The sequence below is a fragment of the Simochromis diagramma genome, unplaced genomic scaffold, assembly GCF_900408965.1.
Source record: "Simochromis diagramma unplaced genomic scaffold, fSimDia1.1 OVJJ01000321.1, whole genome shotgun sequence".
NCBI lineage: Eukaryota > Metazoa > Chordata > Actinopteri > Cichliformes > Cichlidae > Simochromis > Simochromis diagramma.
The window spans coordinates 17,301,981-17,324,141 of NW_024386772.1; the positions used below are offsets into that span (position 1 = coordinate 17,301,981).

The following is a 22,161-nucleotide window of genomic DNA, read 5'->3' on the forward strand; positions in this document are numbered from 1 at the left end:
ACCACATAAACAGACAATGTCTTTATTAAAAATATATCAATAAATAATAGAATAAAGAAACAATAAGAAAACTTTTTATCTCCCACAGAGAAAAAGTTTATTACAGAGACTACTAATGATCACATTTTTATCACTGTTATATTCCCATTTACTCAGTGTTTGTCCAGGTCTGTTAGTGGTTTTCATCACTGTGGAGCGACGCACACAGTAATAAACAGCTGTGTCCTCCATCTGCAGATTCTGTCCTGTTATTGTCACTGTTCTGGCAGAAGTGTCTCTGCTGTAGCTGAACTTGTCCTTTAAAGCATCATTTTTATAAAAATCTCCTCCACCCCACTGATGAAAAATCCAGTCCATTGGTTTTCTTTCGCGTTGCCTGACCCATCCTGTTGCATAGCTGTTATCAGTCAAAGAATAACCAGAGACCTGACAGGTGATGGTTAAAGTCTGTCCAGGCTGCACAATACTTGAATCTGGTTGGAGGAGATCAATACTCTACACACCTGTGGAGACAGAAATCAAAACGATCTTTGTTATTGATCTGAATTTTTTGCATTGCTATTATATTTATTAGGGTGAATCCATTAAAAACTCCTTACAGTGTCCAGCAGCCAGCAGCAGCATCAGTGTTAACATCATCATCATGATTACACCTGAATGATGTACACTTGTACACTGACACACAGCTACACACTCCTTTAAAAAAAAGACCCCCCCCTCCAAAAAAAACAACCTTATTTGTATATTGTTACACACATTTTCTTTAAATGACGGCATATAGACTGTGTCCCTCAAAGTGACAGTGAATTATTATTGTGATGATGATGTCAATGAAAGAGTTTGTATGTCCATCAACCTTCTCCTCTCTGAATTTGTGAGTTATTCGTTGTTTGTTAGTAGTGATTGTGTTACGATATGTATTTTATTTTCATTTTAATGAAATGTCACAGAGAAGGAGGTGCCCATTAAAAGGACTCTGCTATTATTCTGTTATCACAGTATTAACTTGCTATTAGTTTGTTTATTTTGATTCTAAACAAACTAATAATTAAAAGAGTTATTATCATAATATTCAATCCAGCATATAACTTATTAAAATCAAACTAGATTGGAAGAGACAATATTGAAAACTGTCCAACACAGTTTAACAGAGACTCACATTACTTTAAATACTGAATTATTTGATAAGAACTGAGTAATACTTACAGATATCCTGCAGATATTTTCATATTTAAATTGTAATGATAAATTAACTCTTTAATATACTAATATTTTTTTAATAATAAGGTTTTAGTAGTATCTCTGTATTCAGTATTAGTCTAAGTTCAGGTTTCAAGAACCTGTTGATGCAGTGCCAAAAAAGAAGTCCTGGTTTCTAACCAACTTGCTGACCTTTCTCTGCAGCGTTTATGTGTTTCCCTCATGCCTACATGTGTTATCTCTGGGTACTCCTGCTTCCTTCTGCACCCTAAAGACATGAAAGAGTTACATCAATGTGTAATTCTAAACTGGCCATTCAGAATTACATATAATTGTCTGTCTTTCTGTGTTATTCCTGTGATTGACTGGTAAACCGTAATGAGTGAACAGTATACCTGCCTTTGGCTTTTACAGCTGTTTACTATTTGCTACTACCAATTTAGTTAGATGTTTATTTCATATTTTTTTTGTAGTTATCAATTTATTTATATTTATGAGGACTGACAATAGGCAAAACATAATTAATTTTTCAAAACAACGCTGCAGTTGTTATTTTTTAAGTGTTAATTTAATATCTAGGAACTTAAATTTAAAACATTTCAGATTGTTATTTTTCATGTACAGTTTTTGTCTGTCATTATTTATCTTCTAAGCTTGACATGGTTCAGTGCTTCTCACACACACAGTTTTTGCATGGCCTTTCAGTCTCTTATTTCACTGTGGCTCTTTTGCACAGTAATAAACTGCAGAATCTTCCTGTTTGAGGCTGTTCACCACTAAATTCACACGATTTTGGGAAGTGTCTTTGGTGATGGAAAACTGGCCTTGGAGACTTTGGGCAAATATTGTGCCAGTCCTGCCATCAATGCGTCCGATCCACTCCAGTCCTTTCCCAGGTTTTTGACAAATCCAGTGTAGATAAGCCAGAGAGAGTCCTTGAACTCTACAGGACAGAGTGACTGATTGTCCTGGTCTGCTGACCACTGGCTCTGATGAGGTGAGAGACTGGCAGCGAGCAGCTAAAAGAGATAAAGAGTTTAGAGGGAATGAGCTAAAATCCAAATTATAATAATATTCTTTTCCTATATTGATACAGACTTCACTCACCTGAAATAAAAGTCAAAAGGAGCAGACTCTGTAAAATGGGCATGGTCATAACCTGGTTCAGACTTCAGCTGTAAATGGTGATGTGAATGAGAGATATTTATGCTGTGTAGGCAGAGTGGGTGGGGATTTTTGGTCAGGTTGAATTTGCCTGTTTGTGTAACTGAAATGCAGTTGAAGTTATGTAAGCTATCACATTAATGAAACGTCACAGATAAGAAGGTCAAATGATGCTTTGTTACTGGTGTACTGTTTTTTTTGTTTTGTTTTGTTTTTTACCAAAAAGTTTAAGGCAGGCACCAGCTCCTTCAGTCTTTTCATACAGTCTCATGCAGTGTGACAAACAAAACAAAACAAAATCATGATTACACAGTCAGTGCCAATATACCTGTTGAAAACCTGTTTCATTGCTTCTCTGCATACTGGCAGATGTGAGAAACTTGTCATTGTATGCCCTCTAGTGTTCCACATTATTTTACGGTGCAATCTCCATGTGTAGTGTTTTGATTATTTATGCCCAGACAATGACTTCAATGAAGACACATCTTTTTAACCCATGCAATTTATTTTATTGGGTACTTAATTAATAATTAAAAGACAACGTTTTATAAAACACTTAAAAACTTAAACAGTGTATTTAAGTATGTTCTAGTAATATCAATATCACTTTTTGTGTGACTTTGTGAATTTGAAGGTTAGCATCATATATGTGTTTCATACTTTATTCCACACACAGTTAGGTATTGTGTCGATGTAGACTGGAGCTCCCAGGCACCTTGAGACGTTAGGCGGATAGCATGACCCTTCTCCTTATCCCTTGAGCATTTTTTGGCCTTCAGACAACAATTCTCATTGCTACACTGCCAGACAGGACAGGCAAAGAAAAAATAAAAATAAATAAAGGGATCAAGAGTAATTTGAAGTGTGTTAAAAAGGCCAACACAGTTCTGGAAAATATTTTTTGATTGGATGAAACCAAGATCAACTTCTACCAGAATCATGGTAAGAAAAAAGTATGGAGAAGACATGGAGCAGTTCATGAATCAAAGCATAACACATCATCTGTAAAACACTGTGTGATGGGATGGATGAGAGGATGCATTTCACTTGTTGAAGACTAAACTTTGGACAGAAAGGCACACAAACAAACAACAACTGAAAGCCAGCATCTGCTGATGTCCATGAGCCACAGACCTCAGGCTGTGTCACTGCCAGCAAAGTGTTTTTAACCAAGTTTTAGAAATGAACATTTTATTTGCAGTAATTTTATTTGTCCGATTACTTTTGAGCCCCTGAAATAAACGGATTGTGTTAAAAATGCTTTAGTTCCTCACAGTTTTATGCAATCTTTTTGTTCAGCCGTCTGAATTAAAGCTGAAAGTCTGCACTTCAACTGCATCTGAGTTGTTTTATTTAAGATTCATTATGCTAATGTACAGAACCAAAATTGGAAAAAAAACATTGTCTCTGTCCAAATATTTTGGACTTGCACACAAAGTTAGCTCTGTAGTTTTACACATGCTCTCATCTCAAAGTGTAACAAATTACGCCATGTGACAAATTGTCAGTATGTTACGCTTTTGGCCACCCAACATGTCTCTATGTGATTTGTTTGGAAATGTAAGGAAACATGAGAACCATCTGGAATCAATCTACACATGTACATTTCTTTTACTTTCTCATCATTAATCGCATTGGAAGAGACTATCTAATAGACAAACTTCAACCACATTCTTTCTTTGGCTCTCGGAGGAGGCGGACGCACTTTTTCTCCTCTCCCTTATCTTCCCTGCTAGTTCTTATGTCCTTGTCTAGTCTCGTGTCTTTTTTGTATTACTTTCCCTGGAACACTCTCTCACAGTCGGTGTCTAAAACCTAAAAGAGAATTGGGAGATTGAGAGACCAGTGTCGGAGTGTTAAAGAACAGCTTGAAATTCTCATGAGTTGTTTCAAAAGAAAAATCACCATCATCTGCGCCAGCTGTGGGCTCAAGGCTGGAGCCAAACAAAAACTCCCTGATAACGACTGTGTTGAGTCTGTTCCTTCCCATTATCACCCTCCCTATCCAACGCCACCTCCAACGCTTACCTCCCCCATGATGTGGACATCGGGTCAGCTGGAGGCGCAGTCGAAGATTGCAGCGGTCCCAGATCAGATATACACACTGGAACACTTTCCCATGTTGCTTGTCTGTGTTTATTGTGTTATGGTGTGTTGATACCTGTGCATTCCTGTATTATCCTTTTGTGTTGCACATTTCGAGTTTTTTTCCTCGCTACCTGGCCTGACCTGTCTCCCCAATGTGACGTTTGTATTGTATGTACGGTCGGCAAGGTCTGTCATCTCGGTTGTGGGCAAAAGACCTGCAACTGACAAATAAAGGCTATCTCATCTCATGATAGATTGAAGCAATAAATTAATGAAATATTAGAAAAATTAAATTTGAAAATTGTGTGTGTGTTTTTCTGTTTTTTTTTTTTTAATGAATTCCTGGATGAGTATGGGGGACTGTTCACACAGTCCACTATATATAGTAAGCAATCCACTCCTTTACCAGGAGCCTGTCTGCAGTGTTGGGAAGGTCACTTTTAAAATGTATTCCACTGCAGATTACAGAATACATGCCCCAAAAGGTATTTTGAAACGTATTCCGTTACGTTACTCAATGAGAGTAACGTATTCTGAATACTTTGGATTACTTAATATATTATCATGCTTTTTACAACTACATGAGTACTGAAACTACTCGCCATACCAGTACCAACTAGATTTTAAAATCTTAATATAAAATGAGTAACAGCAGGGTGGACATTAGGTAAGGCTGCACTTTTTGCAGTGATCTCGTATAGAAAACTATTCTGCACGCATATAAAACAGGTAAAAAGGCGTAAAACTGTAAAGGGACCTCTGGCTAATACGTCGGGTTCAGTGTCGGGCTCTTAGCCGAAAACTAGCGTTACTTTGTTGTCTGGGTCAACTTGGCTAGCGAGAGACAGAGAGAGGCGTTGAAAGGCTGCTCAAACGGAGCTTATTGTTTCGGAGGAACACAGGAACACAGGAACACAGGAACACGGTGTACAGTCGAGTCTTAATAGCTTACTTAGAACTGGGCTCGTCAGGCACTCTTCTTGGCTGCAGTGGTTATTATTATATTTACATGCTTCCAGCTCCCGTTTCTGCTCGGTGACAACTCGTAGTTTCCCAGTCCCCTTTTTGTCCCTCCCTCGCTCACAGACACATAATGGGTATGGCGGTCCATTATCCCTGCAGCACGGACTACACTGCCCATGAGGCTACATTCTTTAGGACTATGCCTGTAACACTCTGCCTATTGCCTTCATATTAAATCATTTTGGTGAATAAATTTTAAAAATATTTCGTCACGTCATTATGGAGTTCGCAAGTAGAGGTGACATGGGCCGCGAGATTGAGACAGAGGCATTAGAGCCTCTTGTTTGGGTTTCCACTGGTGTGGAATTACCAAAAAATAGAGAGGGCAAAGCCTAATATATGAAAAATGCCGCCGTGTAATCCATTTATTTCAACAAAGTTACTGTATTCTGAATACCACCCTTTTAAACGGTAACTGTAATGGAATATAGTTACTCATAATTTGTATTTTAAATACGTAACGGCGGTACAGGTATTCTGTTACTCCCCAACACTTCCTGCCTGTGTCAGGGTGTGGTGAAGGAGGACCCAAGATTGCAGATGCAGAGGCAGCAGGAGGTAAAACTAAAGGCAAGCAAACAGGATACTAATTACAAACTACAAGGGCATGACTGGGCATATGAACACAGGAGCATGAATGTACACTGTGACAAGAAACAAGCGAAGATGGACACAACAGGACAGTGATTAGAAGTGGAGAAACATGGGAACACAGCGGGAGCAAAGTAGACATACGGAGACATGGGGTGCAAAGCTGAACACAAAGCACATCAGACAATAACTATCTAAATAGCACAGGAAATCAAAACAAGTGAGACATAAACAGAATTACACAGAGAGAGTCAGAGACAGACAGAGACATGACTCGGGAAACAGACAGACAAATAAACATGGAGCCAAGACTGGCTTCAAAGGGAATCACAAATAACTAACACAGGGGATGCTGCGGAGGACACACAGAGGCAAGACCAAGACAAACACGAAAGGGAACACAGAACATGAACAAGTAACTAGGAACTAGTAACTAAAAACTAGTAACTAAGAACTAGAACAATACCAAACAAAAAATGTCCAAGATGAAAAAGAAATATTTGTAAATCATACTTATTAACTACAATAATAACAAAATAATAATAATTATGCATAACTATGAAAATCCAGGAAAACATTTCATATTAAGGGTTTAAGGTCAGTTAACAACTGATATAAAGTGGATTCTAACCATTGGTCACACTCACAAACTGTCACAAAGTGACATCTGCATTGTTTTGTGTGCAGCTCTGTGGCTTCCTGTAACACTGTGGCGTTCGAGCACAATAATAAACTGCTGAGTCTTCAGTTGTCAAGCTGCTCATGTGCAGATACACTTGATCTACATTGTTGTCTCTGGAAATGGTGAAGCGATTCTGGACAGATGTGGAATAACTTTTACTGCTCCCACTCGGAGCAGAAATGAAGGATACCCACTCCAACCCTTTTCCTTCAGCCTGTCTGATCCAGCTGATAGCAGCATCACTATCTGATATTCCTGCATATGTACAGGTCAGCTTGTGAGATTCTCCAGGGTGTTTTATCACTGGTTCAGACTCAGTGAACGTCTGACTGCAAACACCTGGAAGAAAACATGTGAGATCAGAAATGAGCCAAACATGAACTTAAGCATAAATACAGAAGAATGCAGATCTGTGGTAGTTACCAGGAATCACTGATAGCAGGAAAAGGGTTATAGATGTAGATAAAATCATATTGAAAGGTTGCTGTCTTTCAGTTTTAATCGTCTTCACTTTGCTGGGAACTAAATAAAGATGGAAGGATCAATATTTGCATTGACTCCTCCTTAAAGTGTCAAAATAAATAATGTATTAGCATGTATTGAAATTGCAGTTCATCAGCTGAGGAAGTTAGACCTAATGGCTAAGAGTGCAGTTTTGCTGAATATAAATAAGAATTTAAAATGGGTGCTTAATATTTAGGGGGTCTGTTAAACAAGATATACACAGTCAATTAAAATGGGTACATCTAGGATTTAGTGTCTGATTCTGGTACATAACTTGTAAAAATCAAGCACAGTTGGAAAAGCAACAAGTGATATTATGACATGTTGTAACACGACAAACGACCAGCATGCTTTTATTCATTAATTAAGAGGAGAGGAAACCATTTGCCTTATATTTATGATTAGGATCTCATGCATTATCTAAACTGATTGACTTTGCAATGCACACAGGGTGTGTCTGTCTTTTTTCTCTGGACAATCTAATGTCCTTGATTTTTCTCTGCTTTTTAACATCATAATTGCATGTCATACAAACAAAAGAAACTAGCTCTTTAAAGAATTTGGGAAATTTCCAAAGAGGCTATTCGATAAATTTATAATAAAACCACTGCACTGTCTTTTTTTAGAAGCTGTATCACTGAAAGACTAATGACCCTGTGTTGTACAAACCGAAAATATTAAAAAAAAGATTTTCCATGACTTTTATCAAAAAAACAACAAAACAAATAATATAATAAATAAATAAAAAAAACAAAAGAAAAGGTGTATCATGGCATGTATTCATGTTGAGTTTAATGATAGCTCTAAATATTCTAACCATCAGTGTTAAAGTGACATCTGCAGTGTTTTGTGTGCAGCTCTGTGGCTTCCTGTAACACTGTGGCTTTTGAGCACAATAATAAATGGCAGAATCTTCAGTTGTCAAGCTGCTCATGTGCAGATACACTTGATCCACATTGTTGTCTCTGGAAATGGTGAAGCGATTCTGGACTGATGTGGAATAACGTTTGTTGCTTCCACTTGGAGCAGAAATGTGAGCAACCCACTCCAGCCCTTTTCCTTCACCCTGTCTGATCCAGCTGATAGCAGCAGAACCATCTGATATCTCTGCATATGTACAGGTCAGTTTGTGAGAATTCTCCAGGGCGTTTTATCACTGCTTCAGACTCAGTGAGCGTCTGACTGCAAACACCTGGGAAAAAAAAGGTGTAATGAGAAGCAAGCCACACATGAACCGAAGTATAAATACAGAAGAATGCAGATCTGTGTTATTCACCGGGAATCACTGACAGCAAAATAAATGTTATACTTGTAGTTAAAGTCATATTGAAAGCTTTTGTCTGTGTAGTTTGGCTGTCATCACTTTGCTGAGAAATTAATAAAGGCACGGAGATCAATATTTGCATAGACTCCTCCTCACAGTGCTAAAACAAATAAAAGAGTCAAGACTGAAGAACTTTATTGTCATTATGCGAGTGAAATAATTAATTTACAGTTACAAAAACCTTGTAATAGAAAGCAGTTTATCAGCTGAATTGATTTTTTATTAAATCTGTTGTTTTTGATTATAAACAAAATAATAATTAAAGGAATCTTTTCTATAAAATTTCATTAACTGAGGAGGTAGAATTTGGACAAAATGAATGAAGAAGGACAAACCAATTATTAGAAGTCTGATACAGCTTATAAATATAAACAGAACTGGAACCAGTCAATATTGAATACTATCCAACATAATTTACAAGAGGCTTGCATCATGTATCATGTAAAGGTTTCCATATTTAAATTGCAATAATGAATAAATAAATCAACAGATATATTTATTTTTCAATAAACTTTTAGTTGTATATATGAATTCAACATTCCATCCATCCATTCGCTTCCGCTTATCCTTTTCAGGGTCGCGGGGGGCGCTGGAGCCTATCCCAGCTGTCATAGGGCGAGAAGCAGGGTACACCCTGGACAGGTCGCCAGTCTGTCGCAGGGCCAACACACCATTTGCACTCACATTCATTCGCACCTAGTGACAATTTGGATTATCCAATTAACCTATCCCCACAAGCTGCATGTCTTTGGACGGTGGGAGGAAGCCGGAGTACCCGGAAGGAACCCACGCAAACACGGGGAGAACATGCAAACTCCACACAGAAAGACTGGTGTTGGAATTGAACTCAGGACCTTCTTACTGTGCGGCAACAGTGCTAACCACCGTGCCACCGTGCTGCCATGAATTCAAAATTGGTTTATCTAAGTTCACTTTCAGGTTGTAAGAAAACCATGCTGGTGCACAGCGTTACTGAAAGTAGTCCTAGTTTCGAATACACTGGCCAGCTGGGCCCTTTCTGTGTTGTACTCCAGCTTTCCTCCTGCAGCCTAAAAACATGCATGGGTTACATTCATTTGTAATTCTAAATTGGCCATTGGTGTGAATTACAGTCTGTCTTTCTGTGTTATTCCTGTGATTGTATACTGTACACCCAGTCAGAGTATAGTATCCCTGCACTTGCATTTTAAAACTGTTATGTACTATTTATCAACTTTAATGAGCTTTTTTTGTTTGTTTTTTTTAAATATAACAATATATTATATTACAAAGGACTAACAATAGGGAAAAATAACTTATTTTTTAAAACAATTCAGCAGTTGTTAGTGATTGAATTAGGGATTTTTAATGGTTACTTTTACTATCTAGGAGCTTAAATGTAATGAAATAACAATTTTAAAACTGTACAATTTTCGTGTACAATTTTTGTCTTTCATTATTTATCTTCAGACATGGTTCAGTGCTTCCCACACATACAACTGTTTCAGTCTGTTTGTCTCCGTTCTTTTCTTGCACAGAAATAAACTACAGTCTTCTTATTTGAGTGTCTTCATCACTAAATTCAAACAATTTTGAGAAGTGTCTTTGGTGATGGAAAACTGGCCTTGGAGACTTTAGGCAAATGTTGTGCCAGTCCCATCATGAATACTTCCAGTCCATTCTCCTAAGCTCTGGTTTTTGTCAAATCCAGTGCAACCAAGTCAGGGAGAGTCCTTGAACTCTCCATGACAGGTTAAGTGATTGTCCTGGTCTGCTGACCACTGACAAGGTGAGAGACTGACAGTGAGCAGCTGAAAGAGATACAGAGTTTATATGATGGGAAGGAGCTGACATCCAGACATTCTCTTTCTATCCTGATACAGACTTCACACACCTGAAATGAGAGACAGAAGAAGCACACTCCATACAATGGCCATGGTCATTACCTTAGACTTCAACTGTAAATGGTGGTGTGAATGAGAGATTTTGATGCTGTGTAGGCAGAGTGGGTGGAGATTTGCTTGTCTGTGTATCTGAGAATCAAAATAAGGCAGAGAGAGAGAGAGACAGATAACAGTTTGTTGCAACACTACCAATAAAATACATTTTGTATTGTTACAGTGAAGTTTTTTTTAAAAGTGTGTTCGATCCTCATTTGGCATGTGGATGTGTAGGGAGTAAGAATGTGTTAGAATTTGTTGAAATGTCACATATACAGAGATTTCCAGATGAAGAATGATTTGTCATTGGTGTATTAACGTGACTACCAAACGTTTCAGGCACAAGAATAAACAACAGTCTTCTCATGCAATGACATGGTGAGTTCGTTAAAACAAAACAAAACAAAACAAAACAAAACCCACATGGCTGTGAGGTCACCACTGATCTATCTGATTAAAAGCTGTTCTAACGTCTCTGTTTATATTCACAGAGGCGAGAAACTTGTCATTGTATGCCCTATAGTGTTTAACATGATTTTTCTGTAAAATCCCCCCTCCAATCAATAATTTCAATGAGGACTTTTGTGAAACGTAAAGGTTCTTGGTGTTAAGTGATCAGTGGAGATCATATGGTCAATTCTTGTGTATTTAGCTTTTTAAAAAAAAAAAAAAAAAAAGTTGCCACAAAAGAATTATGCTCTCAAAATAGATTTTGTGTCAGTGGATTAAAAAGACACAGAGAAAAAGGGGTAAATAATAATAAAAATACAAATTAAAAATAATATCTGGTTTTAATACTTAAAACTAAAACCATATCCTGTTCTCAGATTGAGAACCACACACATTCACCCTGATTTGTTTAAAAGGACAATTAGAGAAGGTTTGTCTGGGAAAACAGCTGATAATTTGGCCTACTGACATTTTTCAGTGCTTATTTTGGCATTAACAGGAAGAAAAGTGAATGTTCTCATAAAATGTGAAATTCTGAGAACAAACTTTATGACAAGAGTCATATTGATTAGCTATTTAACAGACTATTTACAGTATCTTGATTTTACCCCTGGGTAACAAGCTACCAAGGAACCAGGGCAAGAGTATGTAATTTATTTTCTTGGTTAATTAGGCAATACTACACAAAGTTTTTAAAAACTTTAAAATTGTTCAGCCACATAAAATCAGTTTCCACAAGAAGAACATTGTGTAAAAATGAGTGTGTGTAAAAGTAAAAAAAAAAAAACAGACAAACAAACAAAGATGAATACATAGAAGACAGACAAACCAAACTGCCCTTAATGCACATAGTGTCTGATTCTAAGAATTCTGCCTGTCACTACTGAACTTTATATACTTTATAAATCACAGCAATGTCCCTGCATTATTTGAACAGTTTGAACTTTTCCTATATTTCAGTTAAAGTGCGTTTACAACTCCAGTCACTGATTTGTGTCTTGAAATGACCTCTTCATCTTCTTTCTCACACAGAATGGTGAGAGCCGAGCTCTGTGTGAGCATTGTATAATTTAACATAACAACACTGGATACTTTTCTCTCTATCCTGTCTGGAGTAGAGGAGTTGGCAAATATAACATCAAAACAAAATCTCAAAATAATACTAAAATACACTATCATTACTGCTATTACTATGATAATCTTTACATAATTATAGTATACCCTGAACTCTAGTCTAGTCTAAGGTCTCCTGTGGTTATTTCTGTTAGTGATTATGACAACAAAACTGTTGTACCAACAATGTCTGCCATTATATTTGAGAATAACTTTAGTCATATTTTTAACAAACTTATGCTGGATTTTGTACAGCTGGTCAATCGGCTCCACACACTGTGGCTCTCGAACACAATAATAAACAGCAGTGTCTTCAATCTTCAGGCTGTTCATCTGCAGATAGAGCTGCTCTTTGCTGTTGTCTCTGGAGATGGGGAACCTGCCCTGAACTGACTGAGAATAATAGATGTAAGCACTGTCATATCTGATACTGGCAACCCACTCCAGTCCTTTTCCAGGAGCCTGTCTGATCCAGGCCATCCACCTGCTGCTGAAGTCAATGTTGGAGCCTGTACAGGTCAGCCTGTGGGATTCTCCAGGTCTTTTAGCCACCAGTTCAGACTGAGTTATAGTCTGATTATCAACACCTAGAAGATCAAAAAAGAAAAAAAGTCATTTGCAATAAGATAGTAAGACAAAAAAAACAAAAAACATTTTTTTATTCATAAGAGAAAAATCTTCACCTGCCACAAACAACGTTAAAAGCAGCAGTCCTGCCCTGAAGTCCATGCTGTTAAACTGTTAGTGCACTGCTCTTTGTCATCCTCTCTGCTGACAGATAAGTAGACATGAAAGACATCTGAGTTTTGCATTGACTCAAAGTGAGGAGGGGTTAACTTGGCCCTCAATTGGTAGGCATGAATAGTGTTAGAACAGTTGTTGCTTTTTCATGAATTCATGTACCATTGAAAACTCAGTGGTTTTGGCACAGTTAAAACTGCTGTGTTCATCTGCAGATAAACTTTACTGGTGGAATCATCTCTGGTGATAGTGAATCTGTTCTGGACTAACTGGGAGTAAAAGTTACATTATATTAAATCCAGATGTTGTATGGATGAGCCTGTGGGACTGTTGAGGTCTGGGACTTCATAAGCAATCTGCTTGAATCCTTTAGTCTCTCTGATCCAGTTTCACACATGAGTCTGTGGAAGTCAAATCCAGATGTTGCACAGGTGAGTCTGTGGGACTCTCCAGATCTTTTAACAGCTGCTTCAGACTCTGTTAAAGTTTGAGATTTAACACATCTTGAAACAATGGCAGCAACCACCACAAATGTTAGCTTTCTGTAAGTTAACAGTGTGATGGGTGCGTTGTTAGGGCTTGGTGAGTAGTAATGCAGAAAGGCAGGTGAGCCCTTTATTGAGCTCATTTGAAAACTAAACATGAGCATAAAGCCTTCAACTGGTGGTCACACCACAGGCCCACACTTGGATGTTCAGATCTCAATTTAACCACAGAGTCCCTTCATTCTACATATACCAGTGATAGAGTGTAAATACAGAGGCTGAAAGGACTTTGTTTAAGCACACACATCTCTTAGCAGTGCAAAAAAAAAAAAAGCCAGGCAGCCATCATGTGTCTGTCTAACCACTCCACAAAGAGTGTGGATAACTTGCATTACTGTGGGATTTCAGAAATGAGATAGCTAATCCAATAGTTAATCCTTTATCTTATCCAGAAGTTTTTTTTAGAAATACATTTTCTATTTGAAGTATTTATCAATCAATATTGATTGATAAATAGTGAGCCACTGTCTTACATGGTGGCCGGGAGAGGCAGGAATAATAAGCCAATAATAGAGCCATAAGCAAGTGAGCCAACATGTGAGCTCCACCCAGGCGAGCGAGACAGAAGAGAGACAAGACTGAGGGAGAAAAACAACAAACAAATACCTCTAGCCTGTTCAAGCAGCCGGGTAGACACAGGGACCATGAGACCATGTGTTTGACACCAGACAACAGTCATGCAGAGAGCTCCCAGCTGACCATAAATTTGGAACCCATGTTTCTTGCTGTGAGGTGACATAAAACCACCAGTAAATAACCATGTCCTCGTTTATTTACTGTTTTAATTAGGTGGAAGTAAAATTGACCATTGGCTATGATGAGGTGTGTCAAGAGATGTATTCTAAGACACTTCTTCAGCTGAGAATCAGAGAGGAGAAACACACAGTTTTACTTGCATGCAAGGGCAGCACAGAGCACTCGCACGGGAGTGAGGGCTCCGAGACTGGCGCTCTGCCACTGCCCTGGTCTTTATTTTATACATCAGTGGGTGCGTTTGTTCTTTACATTGGAATGTGGATGTGTATACGTGTGTGTGTGGGGTGGGGTGGGGGGGGGGGACTTCCCTAAACCTGCTGGTCTGGAAGTCCAGCAGTTCATCTAAACAAAAGGCACTTAGACTAAAACTGGCATAGCTACGTTTATCCTACCATGAAACAATAGGAGAAGGTACAACCTCTCCCATGTTCCCAGGATGTGGGTGTGAATGCCAGAACACTCTGGAATGCACACAAAGTCTTGTAGTGAACAACAGTCATCAAAAGGTCAACATGCAGTATTCTACCATTTGCAAACTTATATCATTAAAAGATTATACTGACTACTAAGTACAATTTTCTATTGACATTAGGTGAAAACCTGACAACAAGCACTTGAAAGACAAACAGAATTTGACATCCAAACAATTGAACATGTGAATCCAGCGAAACCTCCTCAGGATCCAGCAGCCTGCAGTAGTATCAGAGCTAACATGACCATTGTTGATGTGGTCAATGATGAAGATGAAATTATAAAACAAACTTGATCACAACAATAACAACAAATATTCCCTATCACATAATATCTGACATAAAATTGTGATATATAAATATAGTAAATGTAGTAAAGAAAAGCAAACTTGCAAAGTAAACATTTTACTTTCTTTCACTTTATAACATTTTGTGATATAAATATGAGGCCAATAAATGTATAGAACATTTAAGGTTAGTTAAAAAATAATATGAAGAGAATTCTGACCATCAGCGTCACAGTGACATCTGCAGTGTTTCGTGTACAGCTCTGTGGCTTCCTGTTTCACTGTGGCGTTCGAGCACAATAATAAATGGCAGAATCTTCAGTTGTCAAGCTGCTCATGTGCAGATACACTTGATCCACATTATTGTCTCTGGAAATGGTGAAGCGATTCTGGGCAGATGTGGAATAGCTTTTAGTGCTCCCACCCGGAGCAGAAATGTAAGCAACCCACTGCAGCCCTTTTCCTTCAGCCTGTCTGATCCAGCTGATAGCAGCATCACCATCTGATATTCCTGCATATGTACAAGTCAGTTTATGAGAATCTCCAGGGTTGTTTTTTATCCACTGGTTCAGACTCAGTGAGCGTCTAACTTCATGAATGCAGAGCTGTGGTAGTTACCAGGAATCACTGATAGCATTGAAGCATTATAGATGTAGATAAAAACATATTGAAAAGTTGTTGTCTGTCTCATTTACTCGTCTTCACTTTGTTGTGAACTAATTAAAGATTGGCAGATCAATATTTGCATGAACTCCTCCTTAAAGTGTCAAAAACAAGTAACACATTAAAATGCATTTAAATGAAACCTGTTGATAAGAGGTTAGACCTACCTACTAAGAGTGTGGTTTTGTTGATTGTAAATGTCATATTAAAGTAAAAGCTTAATATTTGTAGGGTCTGGTTGATTTAAAAATTTGAGACATGTCCAATAGAACAAAGAACAATAATAAATGAAAGAATCTTCTTTTTCCAAGCTGTTAATATGCAGATGCTCCTGATCCTGAGTGTTGTCTCTGGAAATGGTGAAAAATGTGGAATAATATGTATCGCTTCCACTCGGACCAGAAATGTAGACAACCCACTCTAGCCTCTTTGCTTTAGCTTATTGGAGCTTATGGCTTTAGCTACCCACACCAATTCTCTGAACTTCGTGAGTTCATTTATAAAACAAGCTTTATATGTATTTATTTTTTTCTTATTATTTTTCAAGATTTTATATCAAATGAGAGTTGGAATTAATATTTTCCTTTTGTGCTAAATTTATGCAGTTTCACTGTCTTCACTGATCAAATTTCCTGCAACTGGCTGTGAGTGAAATGAGCTGAAGGCATAAGGTAACTTACTTCTTTCAAAACAGTTTGGCAGCTGCAAGTGAACAAATTTGGGATTTTTTTTTACGGTTTAATGTTTCTATCTAGGGGCTTAAATATAGGACTGTTACGTTTCATATACAACGTCAGCAGTCACAAAGGTGATGTCTTACAAGTCCAGCTAGTTCTATAAGATTTAATGACCACACCATTAGACAATTGTATTTTTACTCATTTGTTTCATGGATAACTCCATCAGTATTTAACTCACTAGGCTGAAATGGTTCAGTGGTCCTCACACACACAGTTTTTGCATGGCCTTTCAGTCTCTTATTTCACTGTGGCTATCGTGCACAGTAATAAACAGCAGAATCTTCCTGTTTGAGGCTGTTCACCACTAAATTCACACGATTTTGGGAAGTGTCTTTGGTGATGGAAAACTGGCCTTGAAGACTTTGGGCAAATATTGTGCCGGTCCCATCATCAATGCGTCCCGATCCATTCTAGTCCTTTCCCAGGTTTTTGACGAATCCAGTGCAACCAAGACAGAGCGATTCCTTGAACTCTACAGGACAGAGTGACTGATTGTCCTGGTCTGCTGACCACTGGCTCTGACGAGGTGAGAGACTGACAGCAAGCAGCTGAAAGAAATAGAGAGTTTATATGATGGGAAGGAGCTGAGATCCAAATATTCTCTTCCTATCTTGTCTCTTCCTAACAGACTTCACTCACCTGAGATGAGAGTCAAAAGGAGCAGACTCTGTACAATGGCCATGGTCATAACCTGGTTGAGACTTCAACTGTAAATGCTGAATGAGAGATTTTTATGCTGTGTAGGCAGAGTGGGTGGGTATTTAGGTCAGTTTGAATTTGCCTGTTTGTGTATCTGACATGCAGTTAAAGAAAGAGACACGAAACAAGTTAACATTTTGTTGCAACACTACATATAAATACATATGCAAAATATAATTGCATTGTCAATTTGTGATTTTTCTTAGTGTGTTTAATATTTTTTATGTGTGTTAGTTATTTGGAAGTAAGTATACTAGAATGTTTGTCAGCTCTCTAATATAGTGTAAGCTATACTATCACAGTAATGAAATGTCACAGATAAGGAGGTCGACAGTCAAATGATGCTCAGGTTTTCAAGCACCAGAATAAACTGCAACAAAAATGATTGCACGGTCACTGTTGAACTACCTGTTGAAACCTTTTTTGTCGTTCTTGGATACTGACAGAGGTGAGGACTTGTCATTATGTGCCCTCTAGTGTTCAACATTGTTTTTCAGTACAACCCCCTCCCCAGTCCCCTTCCACTGGCTTATTTTTGCTATTTGTACCCAGAGCAGTTATTCCAGTGGTGGGCATATCCTTATGAACAGTGGGAGGTTGCAGGTTTTAAGTACTTATTAGAGTTAATATGTCGAGTTATTTTGTTCATACAACAGGCTCATACAAACTCACAATTCATAACATATCTTTATTTAACTCATTCCTTGTTTTTGCTTACTTCTGTAATAAAACAATTCATTACTCTATGTTCTGTTTTGTCTGTTTGTTTCATACTGCATCATCCAAAATCTACATCCTAGTTATAAAAGCAAACCTATATAGTGAATGTGGTTTAAATATAAGCGTGCTAGTGTTAAGCTGTACTGATAGTTTGAATCATTTTGGTATTGAATAGTACAGTAAAGAATCATCTGTCTATTTGGGTGAGACAGATAGATTATGATACATTGTGACTTCTCTGTGGAAGATGAGTAGAAACACATTTGTTAATTCATGTTCATATTCAAATTTACATTATCCATGTCTTTTTGCATGTCTCTTGGTGGCTTGGACTACTGTATCCCTAACATGTAAACAATTATAAGAGACGGTTTCAGTTCAATTCAGTTAAATTTTATTAATTTAGTTTCAATCTAATGGGATCCTCCAGGTCTTTTAACCCACTGGTTCAGGACTGTTTTGTAGTCTGACTATCATCATCTGTCAGGTTAAAAATAATAAAAGAAAGTGATCTTCTTTTATAACATAATAAGAGTCATTATAAGTGAAAAATCTTCACCTGCCAAGAACACAGTTAAAAGCAGCAGTCCTGCCCTGTAGTCCATACTGTTAAACTGGTGAGTCCACTGCTCTCTGTCATCGTCTCTGCTGTCAGATAAGTAGACATTAACCCCTCCTCACTGGAATGACTCAATTGTAATTAATTTGGGCATCATTTGGTCAACTTGTGTTAAATTTAGACATACTTAAACCACATTTAGCATGTCTCTAATATAACTCAAAGTGCTTTTAGTGCACTCAAATTAATATTTTACTTTTTTTTTTAATCTTTGTAACATTTTCTAATTGATATAATTTGAAACATTTCCATATTTCATGAAACATTTACTTTGAAATTCAAGTCTTTTTGTTTGTTTTTTTTCAATTTCATTAGAAAGATATTGAAATTAGATATAAAAAGAAAAATGTTCTTTATCATAGGGACAAACAAAAATACATCCTATGAGGTTTTCAATAAGATGGAAGACAGTATTGTTCTGGCACAATAAAAAAAAATGGCTGGCTGTGGAGACTTTACTACTGGAATGAAGAATCCATGAATCTGCCCTGGACTGACTGTGGGTAACAGATACTACATTAAAACCAGATGTTATATGGATGACTCTGCTATGATCTGACAATCAACACTGACAGGTTTGTAGCTTGAACCTATTCGCTGGAACGTTGAAGACAATATAATTACACAGCAAGCAAGACACGAAGTAGGCAAAGTTCTTCATGTTTCTCGTGCACGGGAGAGAACCGGATAAACACCGTTCCTTCGCTTGACCCCAGCAACCATCACCTGCCCCACCAGAGGTGAAAGGACACTGGACCACTGCTACACTACGGTCAAGGACGGCTACAAGGCACAATCCCGCCCTCCTTTTGGCAAATCTGATCACGCCGCCATCTTCCTCATCCCAAAACAGGAAGTTCCGGTTCAGAGGAAGGTCGCGCGCTGGACGGATCAATCAGTGGCCGCGTTACAGGACGCACTCGATGACGCAGACTGGGGCATGTTCAGAAACAGCTCCGATGATGATGTCAACGTGTTTACGGAAGCGGTTGTGGGATTCATCGGGAAACTAGCGGATGATACCATGGAGACAAAGACTATCACAACGTTTCTCAACCAGAAGCCGTGGGTGGATAAAACCATCCGCGACGCTCTGAGATCCCGCACCGCTGCCTACAACACGGGACTCACGACGGGGGACATGGACCCGTACAAAGCCGCGTCATATAACGTGCGGAGGGCGGTGAAAGAGGCGAAGCAGCGCTACGGGAGGAAACTAGAGTCACAACTCCAACAGAGTGACTCTAGGAGCCTGTGGCGGGGACTAAGGACAATAACGGACTATAAAGCACCAACAACCGGTATGACGAACGCGGCCGTGACTCTGGCAGACGAGCTGAACACTTTCTATGCTCGCTTCGAGGCTGCAGCTAAGGACTCCAACGATGCTAGTGTTAGCGGCGCTAACGGCTGCAGACAGGAAGATACTGCCAGCACCGGAAACGTGCTCGTCATCTCCGAGCATGAAGTAAGGAGAGCCTTCAAGAGAGTGAACACCAGGAAAGCAGCAGGACCAGACGGCATCCCAGGTCGTATCCTAAGAGACTGCGCATACCAGCTAGCTCCTATGTTCACTGAGATATTCAACATCTCTTTATCTCAGTCGGTGATCCCCACATGCTTCAAAGAGTCCATCATTGTTCCTGTCCCGAAGAAACCCCACCCTGCTTCTCTCAATGACTATCGCCCTGTAGCCCTCACCTCAGTAGTGATGAAGTGCTTTGAACGCCTGGTCAGAGACTTCATCATTTCTTCACTACCAGACACACTGGACCCACTACAGTTCGCTTACCGTCCAAATCGTTCCACAGACGATGCCATCTCTCATCTCCTCCACACATCACTCACTCACTTGGACACTAGAAGGGGGAATTATGTTAAAATGCTCTTCATAGACTACAGCTCTGCATTTAACACCATAATTCCCTCCACACTCACCACCAAGCTGGAGCATCTGGGACTCAGCTCATCTATGTGTCAGTGGATCTCCAACTTCCTAACTGGCAGACCACAGGCAGTAAGGATGGGCGGACATGTCTCAGCCTCCACCACTCTCAGCACTGGAGCCCCCCAGGGGTGTGTTCTGAGCCCCCTGCTGTACTCTTTGTACACATATGACTGTGTGGCCACTACCAGCTCCACCACCATCATCAAGTTTGCTGACGACACCGTCGTGGTGGGCCTGATCTCTGATAACAACGAGACGGCCTACCTGAAGGAGATTAGGAATCTGGAGAACTGGTGCCAGAGGAACAACCTCCTTCTAAACGTCAGTAAGACAAAGGAGCTGATAGTGGACTTCAGCACTAAGCAGGAGAGGAACTACCAGACCCCTGTCATCAACGAGTGCCCAGTGGAGAGAGTGGACAGCTTCAAATACCTCGGAGTTCACATCACGCAGGACCTGTCATGGTCCTGTCACATCAACACCGTGGTGAAAAAGGCCCGTCAGCGTCTCTACCACCTCAGACGCTTGAGAGACTTCCAACTGCCCTCCAAGGTGCTCAGGAACTTTTACTCCTGCACCATAGAGAGCATCCTGACGGGAAACATCTTAACCTGGTTTGGGAACAGCACCATGCAGGACAGACGAGCTCTACAGAGGGTTGTGCGATCAGCTGAGCGCACCATCCGCTCCGAGCTCCCTGACCTGCACTCAATCTACAGCAGGCGGTGCTGGACCAAGGCCAGGAAGATCGTGAAGGACCTCAGCCATCCCAACAACGGACTGTTCTCTCTGTTGAGGTCAGGAAAGCGATTCCGCTCCCTGAAGACCAACACAGAGAGACTGAGGAGGAGCTTCTTCCCGCAGGCGATACGGTCTCTCAATCACACCACCACACAGTACTGACCCACACATATGGTTCTTACACACACACTGGACATTCTGGACTTTGTTTTTGCACAACACTTACGTAAATTTTTTTCACGCTCCCTCCTTTGGTTTATTTGTGTATATGCTTTCTGTTATTGTGTAGATATTTATTTATATTTCTTCATACATTCTTAATAGTTCATATTGTGTATTTTGTGTACAGTTATTTTTTATTTTCAACTTTAATTTATATATTTTATCTTATTCTCCCAGTTAAATTTACCCTTCATTCTAATTTGTTGTTTACAGTTATTCATTTTTACCTTAATTTATATTTATTCCTTCCTAGTTAAATTACCCTTTCTAATTTTTCATATTTATTTCCTATCTATTCATAGCCTTTTCCTTGTTTTTCTAGGTCACGAGCAGTTGTCCAAGCATTCACTACAATCGTACTGTGTATGCTGTGTACGTGACAAATAAAATTTGAATTTGAATTTGAAATTATAAAACAAACTTGATCACAACAATAACAACAAATATTCCCTATCGCCCTCCAGCTGACGTAGCAAGAGGCTGGACGGGCTCCTCGGGCCCCCCAGCTGACGTGGCATGAGGCGGGTGTTCTCCTGAACCACCAGCAGACAGGAAGGCTGCGGGAGGGCTCCCGGCCCTCCAGCTGACGTGGCATGAGGCTGGACGGGCTCCTCGGGCCCTCCAGCTGACGTGGCAGGAAGCAGCGGAGTCGCTGCGGGGTGCCGGCCTGGCACACCCGGGCATCCAGCAGCAGATGCAGGTCGGGCTGCGAACTGGGCAGGGAGCCGAGCCGCTAACTGGGCAGGGAGTTGAGCCGCTAACTGGGCAGGGAGCTGAGCCGCTAACTGGGCAGGGAGCTGAGCCGCTAACTGGACAGGGAGCTGTAGTGGACATGGAGGTGTTTGTGTCAGGGCCTGCACAAGTGGCTGAGCAAACATCAGAGCGGGATGCCGACCTGGAAGCTGAGCAGGTAGCCGGGCTGAAGCCTGTGGCTAAACAGACCGCTGGGACA

The 22,161-nt window shown here is 39.6% G+C and overlaps 2 protein-coding genes, 2 long non-coding RNA genes, 1 pseudogene and 1 gene segment (V, D, J or C); 1 reads left to right on the forward strand and 5 right to left on the reverse strand.

Annotated features, from left to right (window-relative positions):
- Nucleotides 1-22,161, reverse strand: part of LOC120747509 (immunoglobulin epsilon heavy chain) — a 438,017-nt gene that overhangs the window by 107,479 nt on the left and 308,377 nt on the right. The window lies entirely within an intron of this gene.
- The window catches only part of LOC120713955 (immunoglobulin mu heavy chain-like), a 539,092-nt gene that overhangs the window by 100,049 nt on the left and 416,882 nt on the right, over nt 1-22,161 (reverse strand). The window lies entirely within an intron of this gene.
- LOC120714171 overlaps nt 1-22,161 on the forward strand; it is a 514,712-nt gene that overhangs the window by 94,808 nt on the left and 397,743 nt on the right. The gene's annotated exons all lie outside the window — the stretch shown is intronic.
- On the reverse strand, nt 6,913-7,271 carry LOC120714167. The gene is made up of 2 exons (XR_005691357.1): nt 7,172-7,271; nt 6,913-7,087 (listed from the first exon to the last, which is right to left on the reverse strand). It is a non-coding gene; the product is annotated as an uncharacterized LOC120714167 (long non-coding RNA).
- LOC120713980 lies at nt 12,105-13,162 on the reverse strand. The segment is given in 2 exon segments: nt 12,105-12,645; nt 12,742-13,162. Coding segments are annotated over 2 exon segments (507 nt in total).
- Nucleotides 16,512-16,956, reverse strand: LOC120714146 (annotated as a pseudogene).